Source organism: Bombina bombina, chromosome 2, assembly GCF_027579735.1.
Source record: "Bombina bombina isolate aBomBom1 chromosome 2, aBomBom1.pri, whole genome shotgun sequence".
In the NCBI taxonomy this organism is placed as follows: domain Eukaryota; kingdom Metazoa; phylum Chordata; class Amphibia; order Anura; family Bombinatoridae; genus Bombina; species Bombina bombina.
The window spans coordinates 312,958,202-312,979,935 of record NC_069500.1 but is presented as its reverse complement, the minus strand read 5'-3'; the positions used below and the strand labels follow the sequence as shown (position 1 = coordinate 312,979,935).

The following is a 21,734-nucleotide window of genomic DNA, read 5'->3' as shown; positions in this document are numbered from 1 at the left end:
CAAGATTAAACACAGGCCTGATTCTGACCAGAGCCTGAACAAAAGCTTTAACACCTGGTAAATCTGCCAGACGTTTGTGCAAAAGAATAGACAGTGCAGAAATCTGACCCTTTAGAGTACTGACTGACAAACCTTTCTCCAGGCCATCCTGAAAAAAAAAGATAAAATTCTAGGAATCCTCACCCGGCTCCAGGAGAAACCCTTAGCGTTGCACCAAAAAAGGTATTTACGCCATACCTTATGGTAAAATTTGAGAGTAACAGCTTTACGAGCCTGAAGCATAGTATCAATGACCGCTTCAGAAAAACAACGTCTAAACAGAAATAGGCAAGAGATGACATCTTGACTAGGTCCTCAAACCAGATCCTGTGAGGCCAGTCAGGAGCTATTAGATTTACAGACGCTCTCTCCTGTTTGATACTTACAATGACTCGTGCAAGGAGAGAAAACGGAGGAAACAAGTATGCTAGAGCGAAATTCCAAGGAACCGTCAGAGCATCTATCAGAGCGGCCTGAGGATCTCTTGACCTTGATCCATACTTTGGAAGTTTGTCGTTTTGACGAGACGCCATCGGATCCAAATCCAGAACCCCCCACCTGAGGATTATCCTTGAGAACACTTCCGAATGGAGAGCCTACTCCCCGGGATGAAAAAATTCTGTCTGCTCAGAAAATCCACCTCCCAATTGTCCACCCCTGGAATGTGGATTGCAGATAGGAGACAATTGTGAGCTTCCGCCCACTGCAGAATGCGAGTTGTGACGGATACCATGGATACCCCGACTAGGTAGCTCCACCAAACGGGTCCTGCTTCCTCCCTGCTGACTGTCTTTTCAACACAAAGAGACAGAAAGTACACGTGGGCCATATAGATAACACTGTGTTCAGGCACAGGGGGTTATTTAAGATCTAGCACAATACAATGCTAAATTTAAGACAATAGATAATAAACAGTCACAGTCATGTGATCAGGTGGCTGGAAGAAGGTTCCTAGATACAAGGTAATCACAGAGGTAAAAAGTGTATTAATATAACAGTGTTGGTTGTGCAAAACTGGGAAATGGGTAATAAAGGGATTATATATCTTTTAAAACAATAACAATTCTATGGTAGACTGTCCCTTTAATTAATGTAAATTATTTAATTGTAGTGTAAGGTTAGGTGTTAGTGTAACTCAGGTTAGGTTTTATTTTACAGGTAAATTTGTATTTATTTTAGCTAGGTAGCTAGTAAATAGTTAATAACTATTTACTAACTATTCTACCTAGTTAAAATAAATACAAACTTGCCTGTGAAATAAAAATAAAACCTAAGATAACTACAATGTAACTATTAGTTATATTGTAGCTAGCTTAGGGTTTATTTTATAGGTAAGTATTTTGTTTTAAATAGGAATAATTTAGTTAAAGGGACATTCAACACTGCCCACAACATTAATCTATGTTGAAAAACTAAAAATAAAGATCAAGCTGCAACGTGCCCCCTTTCTCTTACTTCCTGCCTTCACTGTTGAATCCTCTACGATCACTTCTAAATTGTTGTCCTAATATGACTGCTTAACTCCCCCAACCGTGACGTATAGAGCTTCTTCTTCAAACTAGCTGCCAGTGATATCCCATCTCTCCTACTTCAATGCAAAGAGCATTCACGGCCGTTAGCGCATGCGCGATACACTAGGAACACTAAAAGCGGAACCATAATAAGCCAATTTGTTTCAGAGTACTATGCGTAATATAAGCGGAAAGGAAACAAATTGGCTTATTATGGTTCCGCTTTTAGTGTTCCTAGTGCTGAGTTCCTAGCTATCGAGCAACAAGATCTAGTAGCCACTTCCCTATCATCTTCCTGCCCAGCTGCTTGAGGTGAGGGTGCCTAACTGCCTATTTATCACTCCAGATTGAAATGCCTAGAATAGGTGCAGACCCAATATTATCTAACATGCTAACAATGCAGAGAACTGTTTGCAGAAAAATGCAAGTAAAAAAATGTTTTTGTTCATTAAACTTAGTTTGATGATACAGTCTGTTGTGTGATGATTTAATTAGGTTTATAATGCTGTTTAGCATTTAAAGTCTTCATTTCAAAGCTTTAAAAATAATGTATTAGGTGTTACTTATGTCAATTTTGAGACGGGCCTCGAACCTAACTCCCTCACTTCCCTTTGACTTACATTATAAACTGGGTTTCAATTTACAGTGGTTTCGATTTCGAACCATTCCTTCTGGAACCTAACCCGAGCGTAAACTGAGCGCTACCTGTGTGTGTATATATATATATATATATATATATATTCACTAAAATTATGGGGAGAAGATAAAAAACTGAAATTAAAATCCTCCATGTCTCAAAATTAATGTAAAATAATGTAAATATTTAATGTAAATATTTGCATAGGAAATTAGCACATCTAGGCAAGAATCCCCGCTTGCTTTTCCCCAGAAATACCTCATATACAATGTTACCAATGCACAAGAGAATTCTGGGTAAGTTATGCAAATTAGATATGAAAATTCTCAGTTTTTTTGCTTCAAAATACTGTTTTAACACAGCTATCCTTTTAACAGGATTTGCTGCAATAATCCTGTTAAAAGGATAGCTGTGTTAAAACAGTATTTTGAAGCAAAAAAACTGAGAATTTGCATATCTAATTTGCATAACTTACCCAGAATTCTCTTGTACATTGGTAACATAGATGTGCTAATTTCCTATGCAAATATTTAATTTATATTTATATTTATATATATATATATATATATATATATATATATATATATACACACATATACACACAGACACTTGAGCTTGAGCCCTCCCCAGTCCAACACCTTGAAATATAACATAACTCTTAAAATCATGGTTGAAATGCTTTATTATTTTAAACATATGTTACTCTTAATATGTATAAAGACAAGTGAAATACTTTATTTTAATATGTTTTACATGTGTTTTGATATACTCTTATTTTAGCCCTAACACTTTACTTCAGGTCTCCAGTCGCACTCACTTTTAAAGCTCTATTAAGTGCTGCACTCGAACTATCCATTATAAGTATAGGGCAAACTAAAGAAATGTCGGCTATGCTTACATTTTCTGGTAAAACTATTATAGTATTAACTTGTACCAGATTCTGGTATTAGCGCAGGGCTGTACGAATAGTTGTTGCACATATTGTTGCAAATTCTGCACCACATCTGCTCCTACCTAAATATGTTCCTGTAGAGGCCTAGTTTCAAACAAGGATAACAATACGATGAACAATTTAAATTTGATAATGTCCCTTTAAATTGTAAGAAATTGTTTTTAAACTATATATAAAACATATATTCAAATATTTTATACAAATATATACATATACTGTACATAGAATATAGGAAATGAAAGTGGCATATTATACAGACATTGCAATCTACATGTAAACTGCATAACTCTTGTTAAAATGTGATAAAAACAAAATTTATGCTTACCTGATAAATTTCTTTCTCTTGTGGTGTATCCAGTCCAAGGGTTCATCCATTACTTGTGGGATATTCTCCTTCCCAACAGGAAGCTGCAAGAGGACACCCACAGCAGAGCTGTCTATATAGCTCCTCCCCTAACTGCCACCCCCAGTCATTCGACCGAAGACAAGCAAGAAAAAAGGAGAAAACTATAGCGTGCAGTGGTGACTGTAGTTTAAAATAAAAAACACCTGCCTTAAAGTGACAGGGCGGGCCGTGGACTGGATACACCACAAGAGAAAGAAATTTATCAGGTAAGCATAAATTTTGTTTTCTCTTGTAAGGTGTATCTAGTCCACGGGTTCATCCATTACTTGTGGGATACCAATACCAAAGCTTTAGGACACGGATGAAGGGAAGGACAAGGGAGGGACAAGGCAGGAACTTAAACGGAAGGCACCACTGCCTGCAAGACCTATCTCCCAAAAATAGCCTCTGAGGAAGCAAAAGTATCAAATTTGTAGAATTTAGAAAAAGTATGAAGCGAAGACCAAGTCGCCGTCTTACAAATCTGTTCAACAGAGGCCTCATTTTTAAAAGCCCATGTGGAAGCTACCACTCTAGTGGAATGAGCTGTAATTCTTTCAGGAGGCTGCTGGCCAGCAGTCTCATAAGCTAAACGGATTATGCTTCTCAGCCAAAAAGAAAGAGAAGATGCCGAAGCCTTTTGGCCTCTCCTCTGTCCAGAGTAGACAACAAACAATGCAGATGTTTGACGAAAATCCTTAGTAGCTTGTAAATAAAACTTTAAAGCACGAACCACGTCAAGATTGTGTAATAGACGTTCCTTCTTTGAAGAAGGATTAGGATACAGTGATGGAACAACAATCTCCTGATTGATATTCTTATTAGATACCACCTTAGGAAGAAACCCAGGTTTGGTACACAAAACTACCTTATCTGCATGGAAGATCAGATAAGGAGAATCACACTGTAAGGCAGATAACTCTAAAAACTCTTCGAGCCGAAGAGATAGCTACCAAAAACAGAACTTTCCAAGATAAAAGCTTGAATATCTATGGAATGCAGAGGTTCAAACTGAACCCCTTGAAGAACTTTAAGAACTAAATTTAAACTCCATGGCGGAGCAATAGGTTTAAACACAGGCTTGATTCTAACTAAAGCCTGACAAAACGCCTGAACGTCTGGAACATCTGCCAGACGCTTGTGCAGAAGAATAGACAGAGCAGAAATCTGTCCCTTTAAGGAACTAGCTGACAATCCCTTCTCCAATCCTTCTTGGAGAAAGGATAATATCCTAGGAATCCTGACCTTACTCCATGAGTAACCCTTGGATTCACACCAATGAAGATATTTACACCATATCTTATGATAGATTTTCCTGGTGACAGGCTTTCGAGCCTGAATCAAGGTATCAATGACCGACTCGTAGAAACCACGTTTTGATAAAATCAAGCGTTCAATCTCCAAGCAGTCAGCCGCAGAGAAATTAGATTTGGATGTTTAAATGGGCCTTGAAGTAGAAGGTCCTGCCTCAGCGGCAGAGTCCATGGTGGAAAGGATGACATGTCCACCAGATCTGCATACCAAGTCCTGCGTGGCCACGCAGGTGCTATCAAAATCACCGAAACTCTCTCTTGCTTGATCTTGGCAATCAGACAAGGGAGGAGAGGAAATGGTGGGAACACATAAGCCAGGCTGAAGGACCAGGACACTGCTAGAGCATCTATCAGCGCTGCCTGGGGACCCTTGACCTGGACCCGTAACAAGGAAGCTTGGCGTTCTGACGAGACGCCATCAGATCCAGTTCTGGTTTGCCCCATAGTTGGATCAGCTGGGCAAATACCTCCGGATGGAGCTCCCACTCCCCTGGATGAAAAGTCTGCCGACTTAGAAAATCCGCCTCCCAGTTCTCTACTCCTGGGATATGGATAGCTGAGAGATGGCAAAAGTGAACCTCTGCCAATAGAATTATCTTTGAAACCTCCAACATTGCCAGGGGGCTTCTTGTTCCCCCCTGATGGTTGATATAGGCTACAGTCATGATATTGTCCAACTGAAATCTGATGAACCTGACCGCAGCTAGTTGAGGCCAAGCCTGAAGAGCATTGAATATCGCTCTCAGTTCCAGAATGTTTATCGGAAGGAGGGCTTCCTCCCGAGTCCACAAACCCTGAGCCTTCAGGGAGTTCCAGACTGCGCCCCAGCCCAGAAGGCTGGCATCTGTCGTCACTATAGTCCACTCTGGCCTGCGGAAACTCATTCCCCTGGACAGATGGACCCGAGATAACCACCAGAGAAGAGAATCCCTGGTCTCTTGATCCAGATTTAGCAGAGGGGACAAATCTGTGTAGTCCCCATTCCACTGATTGAGCATGCAAAGTTGCAGTGGTCTGAGATGTAGGCGGGCAAACGGAACTATGTCCATTGCCGCTACCATTAGGCCGATTACTTCCATACACTGAGCCACTGACAGCCGAGAAGTGGAATGAAGAACACGGCAAGAAGTTAGAAGCTTTGATATTCTGACCTCTGTCAGAAAAAAAATCATTTCTACTGAATCAGTGTTCCTAGGAAGGAAACTCTTGTGAGAGGGGAGAGAGAACCCTTTTCTTCGTTCACCTTCCACCCGTGAGACCTCAGAAAGGCCAGAACAATGTCTGCATGGGACTTGGCGATTTGAAAAGTCGGCGCCTGTATCAGAATGTTGTCTAGGTAAGGAGTCATCGCTATGCCTCGTGGCCTTAGAACCGCCAGTAGGGACCCTAGAACCTTCGTAATGATTCTTGGTGCCGTGGCTAGCCCGAAGGGAAGAGCCACAAACTGGTAATGCCTGTCTAGGAAGGCGAACCTAAGGAACTGATGATGATCTCTGTGAATCGGAATGTGGAGATAAGCATCCTTTAAGTCCACGGTAGTCATAAATTGACTCTCCTGGATCATAGGGAGGATGGTTCGGATAGTCTCCATCTTGAAGGATGGGACTCTGAGAAATATGTTTAGGATCTTGAGATCCAAGATTGGTCTGAAAGTTCCCTCTTTTTTGGGAACTATAAACAGATTTGAATAGAAGCCCTGCCCCTGTTCCTCCCTTGGAACTGGGTGGATCAATCCCATAGCCAGTAGGTCTTGAACACAATGTAAGAATGCCTCTCTCTTTATCTGGTTTACAGATAATTGTGAGAGATGAAATCTCCCCTTTGGAGATGAAGCTTTGAAGTCCAGAAGATATACCTGGGAAACAATCTCTAATGCCCAGGGATCCTGGACGTCTCTTGCCCAAGCCTGGGCGATGAGAGAAAGTCTGCCCCCTACTAGATCCGGTCCCGGATCGGGGGCTACTCCTTCATGCTGCCTTAGAGGCGGCAGCAGGTTTTTTGGCCTGCTTCTCCTTGTTCCAAGCCTGGTTTGGTCTCCAGACTGGTTTGGACTGGGCGAAATTTCCCTCTTGTTTTGCATTAGAGGAAGCTGAGCCACTCTTGAAGTTTAGAAATTAACGAAAATTATTCTGTTTGACCTTTTCCTCCAGTAATATCAGAAATGATCTCCTTCAGGCCCGGCCCGAATAGGGTCTGTCCTTTGAAGGGGATGTTAAGAAGCTTAGACTTTGAAGTAACGTCTGCTGACCAGGACTTAAGCCATAGCGCCCTGCGCGCCAGAATGGCAAAACCTGAAGTCTTAGCCGTTATTTTGGTTAGATGAAAAACGGTGTCAGAAATAAAGGAATTAGCTACTTGAGAGCTTTAATCCTGTCTAAAATATCATCAAACGGGGTCTCCACCTGTAGAGCCTCCTCAAGAGACTCGAACCAAAAAGCCGCTGCAGCAGTAACTGGGGCAATGCATGCAAGAGGCTGGAGAATAAAACCCTGATGGATAAAAATTTTCTTAAGGAGACCCTCAATTTTTTATCCATAGGATCTAAGAAAGCACAACTGTCCTCGACGGGGATAGTTGTACGCTTAGCTAGGGTAGAGACTGCTCCCTCCACCTTAGGGACCGTCTGCCACGAGTCCCGTATGGCGGCATCTATGGGAAACATCTTTTTAAAAACAGGAGGGGGAGAGAACGGCACACCTGGTCTATCCCATTCCTTAGTAATATTTTCCGAAAACCTCTTAGGGACTGGAAAAACATCAGTGTAAACAGGCACTGCAAAGTATTTGTCCATTTTACACAATTTCTCTGGAACTACAATGGGGTCACAGTCATCCAGAGTCGCTAAAACCTCCCTGAGCAATAAGCGGAGGTGTTCAAGCTTAAATTTAAAGGCTGTCATTTCAGAATCTGACTGAAGTAACGTCTTCCCTGAATCTGAAATCTCACCCTCAGATAGCAAATCCCTTGCCACGGCTTTGGAGCATTGTGAGGGTATATCGGACATAGCTACTAAAGCGTCAGAAAGCTCTGTATTTGTTCTAGCCCCAGAGCTGTCTCGCTTTCCTTGTAACCCTGGCAGTTTGGACAATACCTCTGTGAGGGTATTAGTCATAACTGCCACCATGTCTTGTAAGGTAAACGCATTGGACGCGCTAGATGTACTTGGCGTCACTTGAGCAGGAGTTATAGGTTTTGACACGTGGGGAGAGCTAGATGGCATAACCTCCCTTTTGTCAGTCTGAGAAACCTCTGGTGATAAATCTTTAAATGCCATAATATGGTCTTTATAAGTTATAGAAATTTCAGTACATTTGGTACACATTCTAAGAGGGGGTTCCACAATGGCTTCTAAAAATATTGAACAAGGAGTTTCCTCTATGTCAGACATGTTTAACAGACTAGTAATGAGACCAGCAAGCTTGGAAAACACTTTAATAAATGTGAAACAGCAATTAAATAAAAACGGTACTGTGCCTTTAAGAGAAAAAAACTATCACATAAACTGCAAAACAGTGTTAAAAAGTAGTATACTCTTCGAAATTTTTACAGTGTGTATACGGGACTAAAGCAGCATTGCACCCACTTGCAAATGGATAATTAACCCTTTAGGCCCCAAACCGGATTTGAAAAACGTTAAAAAAACGTTAATAAACAGTTAAACACCTTGCCACAGCTCTGCTGTGGCTCCTACCTGCCCTCAAATACGATTTAGGAAAGAAATAAGCCCTCTATAGTGGTCCTCAGATGCCAGAGGACTCCTTTAGGGAAGCTGGGTGTCTCAGTCTGAATATGAACTGCGCATCTAGAGCGCGAAAATAGGCCCCTCCCACCATGCACTCGATGTCAGAGGGCCTTAAGAAAATACTCCTAGGAGTATCTGACTAGCCATGTGGAAACTAGGCCCCAAAAAACGATTTATCAGACTCAGAGAAAAAAGTTCTTTCTATATAACATGTAAACGTTTTGTCACGAAGAAATATGAGTATTAACATGAACATTAATTTTGTAAGTATGATCCCAGTCATTGTTAAATCACTGCATCAGGCTTACCTCAATTATACAAGGCTCTGTCAGCATTTTCTAGATCTTATCATCTCTCTAGAAATAAATATACTGAACATACCTCAAAGCAGGTAATCTGCAAACCGTTCCCCCAACTGAAGTCTTTCCCATACTCTTCAGTTATGCGTGAGAACAGCAATGGACCTTAGTTACAAATCGCTAAGATCATCAACCTCCAGGCAGATTCTTCTTCTAATTTCTGCCTGAGAGTAAAACAGTAAAACGCCGGTACCGTTTAAAAATAAACTTTTGATTGAAGGTAAAACTACACTAAGTCACCACATATTTCTTGATACTTCCTATCTTGTCGAGAGCTGCAAGAGAATGACTGGGGGTGGCAGTTAGGGGAGGAGCTATATAGACAGCTCTGCTGTGGGTGTCCTCTTGCAGCTTCCTGTTGGGAAGGAGAATATCCCACAAGTAATGGATGAACCCGTGGACTGGATACATCTTACAAGAGAAAATATGTTTATATTAAGTTAACATGTTTAATTGTAAAGCAAATAAATAAATAAAAGTAAACAATAATGAAAACAAAAATAATATGTTCTCTTTATAATTATCTGAAATTAGAAACAAAATGACTAGCTGTATTGGTTTATTATTATACTGGGCAGCACCTGATCACAATTATAATTAGGGTGGGGTCTCTTTAACCTGTTCCTGGTAACTTACCTTGTAAATGAAATTACTGCGCCCAACGGATCCAATTTTCCCTGTATGATTCATGAAGCAAATGTTACCTTCAGTAGCACCATACAGCTCACACATCTTTATGTCACCAAAACGTGCAATAAACTCTTTCCATACATCACTACGGACCCCATTTCCAACAGCCATGCGAACCTTATGATCTTTTTCTCCTTCTCTCTGTAATTTAGAGCAAATTATTTAGCTTTTTTTCAAGTCTTATAGAAAACTTTAATTTATTTTCTTAAAAAATAAAAAAAAAATGAACAAAAAAACAGCATCATTCCCTGGAAAACACCATAGAGCTTATGAAATTATTAAAGTTATTTAAACACTATATAGCTAAAAGTATGTGGGCATCTGACCATCACACCTATATGAGCTTTTTTCAACATCTCATACCCAAACCATGGTTATTAATATGGAGTTGCCCCCCCCCCCCTTTGCTGCTATAACAGACGCAACACTTCTTGGAAGGCTTTCCACAAGCTTTTGGAGTGTGTCTGTGAGCATGTGTGCCCATTAAGCCAAAAGAGCATTGTGGGATCAGGCAATGATGATGGAAGAGAAAGCCTGGCATGCAATCTGCATCCAATCTAATTCATCCCAGATGTGTTCTTTGGGGTTAAAGTCCGGGCTCTATGTAGGCCACTTGAATAATTCCACACAAAACATATTAAATTATGTCTTTATAGACCTCGTTTTGTGAACAAGGGCACAGCCATGCTGGAACAGGAAAGGGCCTTCACCAAACTGTTGCCAAAAGTTGGAAGTGATGGTGTGTTTAAATAATGTTAGACTTATGTAATGCTGCTTGGTCATGGAAACCCATTTTATAAAGCTTCCGATGCACAGTTCTTGTGCTGATGTTGCTTCCAAAGACAGCTTGGAACTCTGCAGTGAGTGATACAACAGATGATAGGTGATATCTACACATTATGTGCTCTGCAGCTCTGCTCTGTGATTTTAGTTGTCTACCAGTTTGAGTCTGGGGTGTTGCTGCTAGACCTTTCCACTTCACAATAGCAGCACAGATCTAGTAGGACAAATTTTCATCAACTGACTTGAGGCAAAGGTGGCATTTTATGACAATGCCACGTTTTAAGTCAGTGAGCTCTTCAGTTCAACCCACTGTGCACCTGATAGAAATAGATGTGGCTGAAACGCTTGAATTCAATAATTAGTAGGGGAGTCCACATACTTTTGTGTGTATAAGAAGCATACTCTCACCAAACAATACAGGCGCAAGCAAAGTGCTTTCTGTGCACAATAAAGCACTTTCAAAATCCAGTGTACCAGTCATTATTGTTTGTTTATCTGGTGGTCTTGTAAATAAAAGGAAGTACACACAAAATCTATAGTAATGCTAATATCTGAACTACTGATTTACAGTTACATAAATTCGTGGATTCTGTTAAATTGTGGAGGCTTTGATATTGTTTAACTACAAAACAAAGAGCCTGTTTAACAAAAAGCCAAGCCCAAACAGCAATTACCAACATACTCTAATAGTAACACAAGCTTCTTAGCAGAAATCAGATAATGAAGAAGCTGTTTCAATGCAGGAACTTCTAAGCACTGGGCAAATGATTATACATTTTCATGTTATTTTTATGTTATGATAAAATGCATATATATATTTTTTTAATTTGGAAGTCAGAGAGCTTTATAATGCTTATAGGAATCCCTACTCTCCGAAAAGCTTTAAAATGATGGCATAGCTTCAATCTAATGGTCAAAACAAAAACAAAAGGGGGGGGCGGAGCCTACAGCCGGAGCAACAGGTTGTGTTTCAACGGAGCTCCTGACATTATGCTACAATATTGAGCTATTTAACTTATTTCTGGAAGCTAAAGCTTAAACTAAGCTCTTTATATCTTTAAGAAACTATACTAAGCACGACCTAAGTATACAGTGGTAAATCTCAATCTCCTTTACTCTGTCTGTACATCTTGGTCGTGACACGAGACTGTTGCCTATTTGGGGCCTCACAAAGCCACAAAGTAGGTCTCTAAAACTTATACACTCTTAAATATGTCTGGACCTAGAGAGATCACAGCTGCGCTCGACGTTTGGGAAGCCGAGGTACAGGATATCTTGTACCGCCATTTCGCTGAACTAAAAAATGAACTTTGCCAAATCCTGACACTAGCTGCGCCAGTTCCCCTGATTGATCCTAACAGGGGTGTAGAGGAGGCGACTAATGTTCCGGCACAGGAGGTACTTATGGCAACCTGGACCCTACCTGATATGGAAGAGGGAACTAGTCCGCTCCCTGTGGACAATGCGGTATGCAGGCCCCCTCTGAGAGATTATACTACCGCATCGGAACTAGTGGATGGAACTACCTGCTCTAGGAGGTGGCCGGCCTTTGATCAGCCAACACCACCGACACACAATAACATAAGAATAAGGAATGATCCACTAGTTAAACCTCCGAGGATGCCAGAATGGATAGAAACCGCTTTGGAACCGGATGGACAGGTCGGCTCAAGCTCACAGACCTCTAGTTATTTCAAGGAGCCACATGGAGTTCCCGTAACCAGTATGGAGTTATTGCATGGCAGGCCCCAGGAAACGGCAGCGAATTATCGCCATGCGGCGATCTATAGAGAGCCAATGCAATGTGAAAATACCAGAGCCAAGATTGAAGAAATTCAGAGATCTGAACCTACAAGAAAATCGGCCCATCACAGTTGGGATTCGATTAATTTATTTGCCCTGCGTCTTGACTTTCAACTGCGAAGGTGTCTGAACACAGTTAACTGCCCTAAGTGTGAAAGTTTTTGTAGGAGAGTGGGCATCGGCTGAACTACCTGGTGTTTCAGGTTGGATTTGAGGGCTTAACCGGATGATCTTCTGACTACCCACAAGCTGATTGTTAAGAATTGAACTGCTTTGAATACCTCTTGCACATGTTTCTCCTGTTTTGTGGCAACTTTTAAACTGTCTGCTATCTGAAATTAGAGTTATAATACATAAGGTCTAGTATATTTTCTATTTACTAATGTTTTTACTTTTTATTAGCCAAAGATTGGGATATGTCTTGATATGATGGTTCCTCCACTCCTGTCATGCTTTGATTCCAAACCTGTACTATGCTGGTCATTTGAGTGCCCTGCACTAGGTCTAATTACCCCTATCTCTAACAGTATAACCTCCCAGCATTCCTATCGCACTAGCTCAATATATTACACGTGGATAACACATACATTCCCTTAAAATGTCTATGATCTCTAATTTCACATGTCTAGACAGCGAACTACATTCAGCGTTTGTTGTCATATCAACATAGCATACAGTATTATCCTTGGAGTTACATAAGAATCTCTAAAATAGTGTTATAAAACATAAAAGGATCCATGACCTGACTAATACCTTGTGTTTTTCTTATACACTAACTGCATAAGCTGAATTAATGAATTATGGCTTATAATCTGTTGTTATGATTAGTGCACTAGCTGGTCATCTCCTATTTACAGATAAATGTGTTTGTTTTTTTAGCCACCTCCTGTTTTCTTATAAGCAATGGCTGGGGGATTAGAATCTTCTGCGCTAGAAATACGCCCAAGACCCCTGTTTAACAGCAAGTCAGGTTTGGGCTAATCTCCATTTATAAGCTATACAACAGTTGACTCAATGCTGCTTGTATATACATTATAAGTTTTAATAATACATGTGTATGGAGTAGCACGCATGCTTTGTTCTCAGTTAACATCTATTGCCGAGCATCCAGGAGGTTCACAATGCATCGCCACATGTATATTTTGCTCATGCTCTTGTTTATTGCTGTCTATATATATATATATATGTTTGAACATAACCTATTCTTGCATTACCTATTTAGACTCATACAAGTATACAACTCAGGGTGAAGTCCCTTTTCTCTAATTACATTATCCTACTTTCAGTAATAATTTTCACATCGTGGCAAGAGTTAGGAGAGCTGGAATATATGCTTAATGTGACAGTATCAGAATATTTGTAGAAAAATTGATTCGGCTATTATCACTTCTACATTCACAAGACTCCCGCTATTATAGCCCAATGCTAATGGAAATAAAATCACATGGAAACAGTCCCCTGGCTAACAACTTTCCTATATATCTCCCACACTTTCCTATCTTTTTTACACACATCACTGGCCCCACACCTGACTAAGTACTTGTGCCAATCTACCCTCAGTATATACTGGTATAATTTTCCATGGGTAATCCCTTTAGAGAATCACGCCAAACACCCTATACGCAGATACATTTAGAACTCCTGCAGCCACCCCAGATTCACATTTCTATAGGCTCCGCCCCCCCCAGATTTCCCCCTTTTGAGCGGCTCTTGTCCGCTGGACTCTCTTCCCCCACATAATCTGGTCCATGAGTGGCCAGACAAAAACTAACTCCCTATCTGTCACCATCATTAGATTTTTGTTACTATAGGGACCATTAGATATCTGATATATAAAAAAAAGAGGTCTCATTGTTATATGTCCTAATTACTTATATTTATCATCAACTAGTTTATACTTTCTAATCACAATCCTAGAAATAGTGACATAGCCCATATCAGTGACTATACTCTTACTACTGAGCCTTCTATGTTGAATAATATCAACCAACATTTATATGTATATGATACTGTTTCTAGTTAGACAATGATTATAAATGTCAAATCGATACCTTACTGTCTTATTTCAAGCTTATTGGATACATGCAAATTGCATAATTACTCGTATCACTTCTGTTCCGCTTCGGGGCATATTTTGTGTTGTATTACTGTTATTCATTACCTCAATAAAAAATATATTTAAAAAAAAAAAAAAAAAAAATTATAGTATACATTATTATGTGATGCAGACAGGCAATGTTCTTCGTGAGTATCCTGTATCCAAGTATTCACAGATCAATATTTTAAAAACTTTAAAGGGACAGTAAAGTCAAAATTAAACTTAAATGGGTTGGATAAAGCATGACATTTTAAACAACTTTCCAATTTACTTCTATCAGATCTCTTGGTATCCTTTTTTAAAAGAGTAATCCTAGGTGATCTCAAGAACATGCTTGTGTCTTTAGCCATCTGGCAGCAGAGTTTGCATCAAAGCTTCTAGCAATGTTATACATTGTTGCTGTCAGGGTTGTGCCTCTCTAACGATGGAGCCCAATGGCAGAAGTAGCTGGAGATACAAATATATACAACGGTCCTAATAATACAATTGTATCAATAAAACATAATAAAAATATCATATAGACCAAAGAAATAATAGCAAAGCCAAAAAGTCCTCTGTGTAAAATGTACTGACAGTCTTTATTGTAGATATTCTACAGGAGAGTTCCTCAAAAACAAGTAAGATACAACAATAGCATAAATCTGTATATATGGTAGAATCACAAATCCCTTACCTGAGCCATTCTACTTACGTTGTACAGAGTAATTGGAACAGACAGATCACAAGGAAAGGTCAATGTAATTCATGGCACCGGCTTTTTCACTGTGTGAAATACGTTGTCCTGTTTGCATGGATTCCTACACACTATAGTGTTATTAGCGGTTTGTTGCTGTATTGGGGGAGTTTTTATATAAAGTGCTTATACCAGAGCTGTTGAAGCTCTGTACCACGTGAGTAGAATGGATCAAGTGTGGGATTTGTGATTATACCAAATACACAGATTTGTGCTATGGTTGTATCCTTTTTGAGAAACTCCACTGTGGAATATCTACAATAAGGACTCTCAGTATGATTTACAGAGAGGACTTTTTGACTTTTCTATTATTTCTTTGGTCTGTATGATATTTTTACTATGCTTTTCTGACACAATTTTATTATTTTCATCTGATCACGTTTTGTGTTATAATTGTTTTATTGTGATACATTTTTATTTGTTATATATAACAGTCGTGTTTATTAGGAGAACGTTACACCGGCAGATAGTGATTAATGTCCTGAAACTACTGAGATTATATTGGAAAACAGAGACAGGCGAGTGTTACCTGGAGCAAACTGTACAAACTGAAATTGCAGATGCCAGCTGGTATAAGCTGTCCAGGGGCACGCTGAGACAGACAAGAGCCAAGTTCAAGAGTTCCCGCTTCAGCACTGGAGTGCCCCCTTGGGGCCAAGTAAGGGGATGCCTGCTTTGGGGCCAAGTAAAGGAGTGCAAGCTTCCAGGCCAAGTAAGGGAGTGCTCACTTCAGGGCCAAGCAAGGGAGTGCCTGCTTCAGGACCAGGCAACGGGAGTTCCTGTTTAAGGGCCAAGTAAAGGATACCAGGATGCTGAATACAGGCTGAAAGCAGTAGCAAACAAAGGCAGAGATGGAGATAGAACAAGCAAATAGGCACAGCAGGCAATAAGGTACTGAAGCTGCAACGGGGAAAGTCCAAGCAAAAGTACTAAGTGGGCCAAATGCAGATACGAGCCAGGAAATCCAGCACAGAACAAACAGGAACCAGGAACACAAACAAAGGAAAGACTCCAATGCCAGAGCAAACAGTAAAGACTTAGGGGCCGATTTAACAAGCCCCGTATGGATTTTAATGCATCTGTTTCAAACAGGAGTTAAAAAGCAGCGGTCCTAAGACCGCTGCTCCTTAACTCGTCCGCCACCTCTAAGGCAGCGGACAGCAATCAGCCCGATCAGATACGATCAGGTTGATTGACACCCCCTGGTTGGCTGCGAATCTGCAGGGTGCGGCATTGCACAAGCATTTCACAAGAATGCTTGTGCAACGATAAATGCCGACATGATCCGATGTGCGGCGGACATGATCCGCTACAACGGATCATGCCCGTCCACACAATGGTAAAATCGGCCCCCTAGGCTGCTTTATATATATTTGCACAACCAGAGCAATCCAGACTCTATCGAGTTGATCTCAGGCAGGCACAGCGAAGAAAGTCCCCAACAGCCTCCCACCATGAAGTTTGCATTTTGGCACGAACAGAGCTTCTTAAATCTTGACAGTAACTTATACACTGCAGCTGTAGAATGCTAAAGTAATGTGCACGCTCCAAGCTCTTATGTCTACATGGTTCATTCTTCATTGTTACAAAACTGCTGTCATACAGTGCTGCAGGCATGTGCATGCCCCTGAGCATAACGACATGCTTTTCAACAAAGAATGCACGAGAACAAAGCAAATTTGATAATAGAAGTAAATTTGAAAGTTGTTTAAAATTGCATGCTCTATCTGAATCATGAAAGTTTAATTTTGACTTTACTGTCGATATAAAGTTCCGCATATAAACTTTACAGCTATTAAAAACACAAATAATAATACATTTCCTAAAAATGTCCAGTGCAGTTTTCCATATTTCTCCTTTTCTCTCCCCCAGCTATGGCACACACTCTTTGTTCTCCTTTTCTCTCCCCCAGCTATGGCACACACTCTTTGTTCTCCTTTTCTCTCCCCCAGCTATGGCACACACTCTTTGTTCTCCTTTTCTCTCCCCCAGCTATGGCACACACTCTTTGTTCTCCTTTTCTCTCCCCCAGCTATGGCACACACTCTTTGTTCTCCTTTTCTCTCCCCCAGCTATGGCACACACTCTTTGTTCTCCTTTTCTCTCCCCCAGCTATGGCACACACTCTTTGTTCTCCTTTTCTCTCCCCCAGCTATGGCACACACTCTTTGTTCTGCTTTTCCCAGTGGCCGCAAAAAATAGTGCATCGGTTCACATGTGGCCCAAAAGACGCTATTTAGCAAACCATATAGATTTATATTTTATGATTTGTATAACACATTTTATCATTTTGAATATGGGGGAAAAAAAAACATTAAAAGGTCAAACATTTTAAAAGCTATCTTGTGATCAGAAAACATAAAAGAGGCAAAATTCATAACTAAAGTGCCAACTTGTGTTTTGGAAAGCACCCAACGTGCAATACCAGCAGACTGGGTCCTCCGAGCCACACAGCGGTCTCGCCTCCCGTGACCAGAAGTCTTGTCCTCTTGTCAGAACCTCTTTCTCTCACAGGTGGGGAGATGTGGAGTCACGCAGGAATACTAGTAAGCATCTCACCACAACACCAGACTGACCCTTCTCTGGGAACAGTTATGCATGAGAAAGTACCCCAAACAGGCCAGCAACAGCAAGCGTGACAGATGGAAATTTAAATGAAATCAATAAAATAAGCAACGTATTTCTCTGTGTAATAGTCACCGTTTCATCCAGCTTATAAAAAGTTAAAAAATGCTTATGATTAAACACCACTGTCTACCAATCAGAGTTGTAAACCCTCATAATCCAAACCCTAATTGCTCAAACCTACAATAAACCAAATTCCATATCATAATATAAATATGAATACATATTGATCCTATATAAAAGTCAATTACATAACAGTGACAATAAAAATCTAATACATAAATGCAAGATGTAAACGGTAAACGTGACACTGAAAAATAACAATCAGCTAGATTACGAGTTTTGCGTTATGAGTATAACGCTGCTTTTTCCCTACTGCTGCTATTACAAGTCTTGTAGGTATAGCTGTACCACACACTTTTTTGGCCGTCATGCAACGTCAGTACCACACTTTTAAAAAAGTCATTTTTCAATGGGACTTCCATAGCACCGGTATTGCGAGTTTTGCCTGGGAGGCCAAAAACATAATTTATGTAAGAACTTACCTGATAAATTCATTTCTTTCATATTAGCAAGAGTCCATGAGCTAGTGACGTATGGGATATACATTCCTACCAGGAGGGGCAAAGTTTCCCAAACCTCAAAATGCCTATAAATACACCCCTCACCACACCCACAATTCAGTTTAACGAATAGCCAAGAAGTGGGGTGATAAAAAAGTGCGAAAGCATATAAAATAAGGAATTGGAATAATTGTGCTTTATACAAAATCATAACCACCACAAAAAAAGGGCGGGCCTCATGGACTCTTGCTAATATGAAAGAAATGAATTTATCAGGTAAGTTCTTACATAAATTATGTTTTCTTTCATGTAATTAGCAAGAGTCCATGAGCTAGTGACGTATGGGATAATGATTACCCAAGATGTGGATCTTTCCACACAAGAGTCACTAGAGAGGGAGGGATAAAATAAAGACAGCCAATTCCTGCTGAAAATAATCCACACCCAAAATAAAGTTTAATGAAAAACATAAGCAGAAGATTCAAACTGAAACCGCTGCCTGAAGTACTTTTCTACCAAAAACTGCTTCAGAAGAAGAAAATACATCAAAATGGTAGAATTTAGTAAAAGTATGCAAAGAGGACCAAGTTGCTGCTTTGCAAATCTGATCAACCGAAGCTTCATTCCTAAACGCCCAGGAAGTAGAAACTGACCTAGTAGAATGAGCTGTAATCCTCTGAGGCGGAGTTTTACCCGACTCAACATAGGCAAGATGAATTAAAGATTTCAACCAAGATGCCAAAGAAATGGCAGAAGCTTTCTGGCCTTTTCTAGAACCGGAAAAGATAACAAATAGACTAGAAGTCTTTCGGAAAGATTTAGTAGCTTCAACATAATATTTCAAAGCTCTAACAACATCCAAAGAATGCAACGATTTCTCCTTAGAATTCTTAGGATTAGGACATAATGAAGGAACCACAATTTCTCTACTAATGTTGTTGGAATTCACAACTTTAGGTAAAAATTCAAAAGAAGTTCGCAACACCGCCTTATCCTGATGAAAATTTAGAAAAGGAGACTCACAAGAAAGAGCAGATAATTCAGAAACTCTTCTGGCAGAAGAGATGGCCAAAAGGAACAAAACTTTCCAAGAAAGTAATTTAATGTCCAATGAATGCATAGGTTCAAATGGAGGAGCTTGAAGAGCCCCCAGAACCAAATTCAAACTCCAAGGAGGAGAAATTGACTTAATGACAGGCTTTATATGAACCAAAGCTTGTACAAAACAATGAATATCAGGAAGAATAGCAATCTTTCTGTGAAAAAGAACAGAAAGAGCAGAGATTTGTCCTTTCAAGGAACTTGCGGACAAACCCTTATCTAAACCATCCTGAAGAAACTGTAATATTCTCGGTATTCTAAAAGAATGCCAAGAAAAATTATGAGAAAGACACCAAGAAATATAAGTCTTCCAGACTCTATAATATATCTCTCTAGATACAGATTTACGAGCCTGTAACATAGTATTAATCACAGAGTCAGAGAAACCTCTTTGACCAAGAATCAAGCGTTCAATCTCCATACCTTTAAATTTAAGGATTTCAGATCCTGATGGAAAAAAGGACCTTGAGACAGAAGGTCTGGTCTTAACGGAAGAGTCCACGGTTGGCAAGAGGCCATCCGGACAAGATCCGCATACCAAAACCTGTGAGGCCATGCCGGAGCTACCAGCAGAACAAACGAGCATTCCTTCAGAATCTTGGAGATTACTCTTGGAAGAAGAACTAGAGGCGGAAAGATATAGGCAGGATGATACTTCCAAGGAAGTGATAATGCATCCACTGCCTCCGCCTGAGGATCCCGGGATCTGGACAGATACCTGGGACGTTTCTTGTTTAGATGAGACGCCATCAAATCTATTTCTGGAAATTCCCACATTTGAACAATCTGAAGAAATACCTCTGGGTGAAGAGACCATTCGCCCGGATGCAACGTTTGGCGACTGAGATAATCCGCTTCCCAATTGTCTATACCTGGGATATGAACCGCAGAGATTAGACAGGAGCTGGATTCCGCCCAAACCAAAATTCGAGATACTTCTTTCATAGCCAGAGGACTGTGAGTCCCTCCTTGATGATTGATGTATGCCACAGTTGTGACATTGTCTGTCTGAAAACAAATGAACGATTCTCTCTTCAGAAGAGGCCAAAACTGAAGAGCTCTGAAAATTGCACGGAGTTCCAAAATATTGATCGGTAATCTCACCTCCTGAGATTCCCAAACTCCTTGTGCCGTCAGAGATCCCCACACAGCTCCCCAACCTGTGAGACTTGCATCTGTTGAAATTACAGTCCAGGTCGGAAGCACAAAAGAAGCCCCCTGAATTAAACGATGGTGATCTGTCCACCACGTTAGAGAGTGTCGTACAATCGGTTTTAAAGATATTAATTGAGATATCTTTGTGTAATCCTTGCACCATTGATTCAGCATACAGAGCTGAAGAGGTCGCATGTGAAAACGAGCAAAGGGGATCGCGTCCGATGCAGCAGTCATAAGACCTAGAATTTCCATGCATAAGGCTACCGAAGGGAATGATTGTGACTGAAGGTTTCGACAAGCTGCAATCAATTTTAGACGTCTCTTGTCTGTTAAAGACAGAGTCATGGACACTGAATCTATCTGGAAACCCAGAAAGGTTACCCTTGTCTGAGGAATCAAAGAACTTTTTGGTAAATTGATCCTCCAACCATGATCTTGAAGAAACAACACAAGTCGATTCGTATGAGATTCTGCTAAATGTAAAGACTGAGCAAGTACCAAGATATTGTCCAAATAAGGAAATACCACAATACCCTGTTCTCTGATTAAAGACAGAAGGGCACCGAGAACCTTTGAAAAAATTCTTGGAGCTGTAGCTAGGCCAAACGGTAGAGCCACAAACTGGTAATGCTTGTCCAGAAAAGAGAATCTCAGGAACTGATAATGATCTGGATGAATCGGAATATGCAGATATGCATCCTGTAAATCTATTGTGGACATATAATTCCCTTGCTGAACAAAAGGCAAGATAGTCCTTACAGTTACCATCTTGAACGTTGGTATCCTTACATAACGATTCAATATTTTTAGATCCAGAACTGGTCTGAAGGAATTCTCCTTCTTTGGTACAATGAAGAGATTTGAATAAAACCCCATCCCCTGTTCCGGAACTGGAACTGGCATAATTACTCCAGCCAACTCTAGATCTGAAACACAATTCAGAAATGCTTGAGCTTTCACTGGATTTACTGGGACACGGGAAAGAAAAAATCTCTTTGCAGGAGGTCTCATCTTGAAACCAATTCTGTACCCTTCTGAAACAATGTTCTGAATCCAAAGATTGTGAACAGAATTGATCCAAATTTCTTTGAAAAAACGTAACCTGCCCCCTACCAGCTGAGCTGGAATGAGGGCCGCACCTTCATGTGGACTTAGAAGCAGGCTTTGCCTTTCTAGCAGGCTTGGATTTATTCCAGACTGGAGATGGTTTCCAAACTGAAACTGCTCCTGAGGATGAAGGAT

The 21,734-nt window shown here is 40.4% G+C and overlaps 1 protein-coding gene across 1 annotated transcript in view; it reads right to left on the bottom strand.

The window, feature by feature from the left end:
- The window catches only part of SLC27A6 (solute carrier family 27 member 6), a 239,303-nt gene that overhangs the window by 68,421 nt on the left and 149,148 nt on the right, over positions 1-21,734 (bottom strand). The window contains exon 5 of the mRNA XM_053701645.1: positions 9,575-9,769. Coding sequence (XP_053557620.1) covers positions 9,575-9,769 — 195 coding nt within the window. The remainder of the gene's footprint in view (positions 1-9,574; positions 9,770-21,734) is intronic.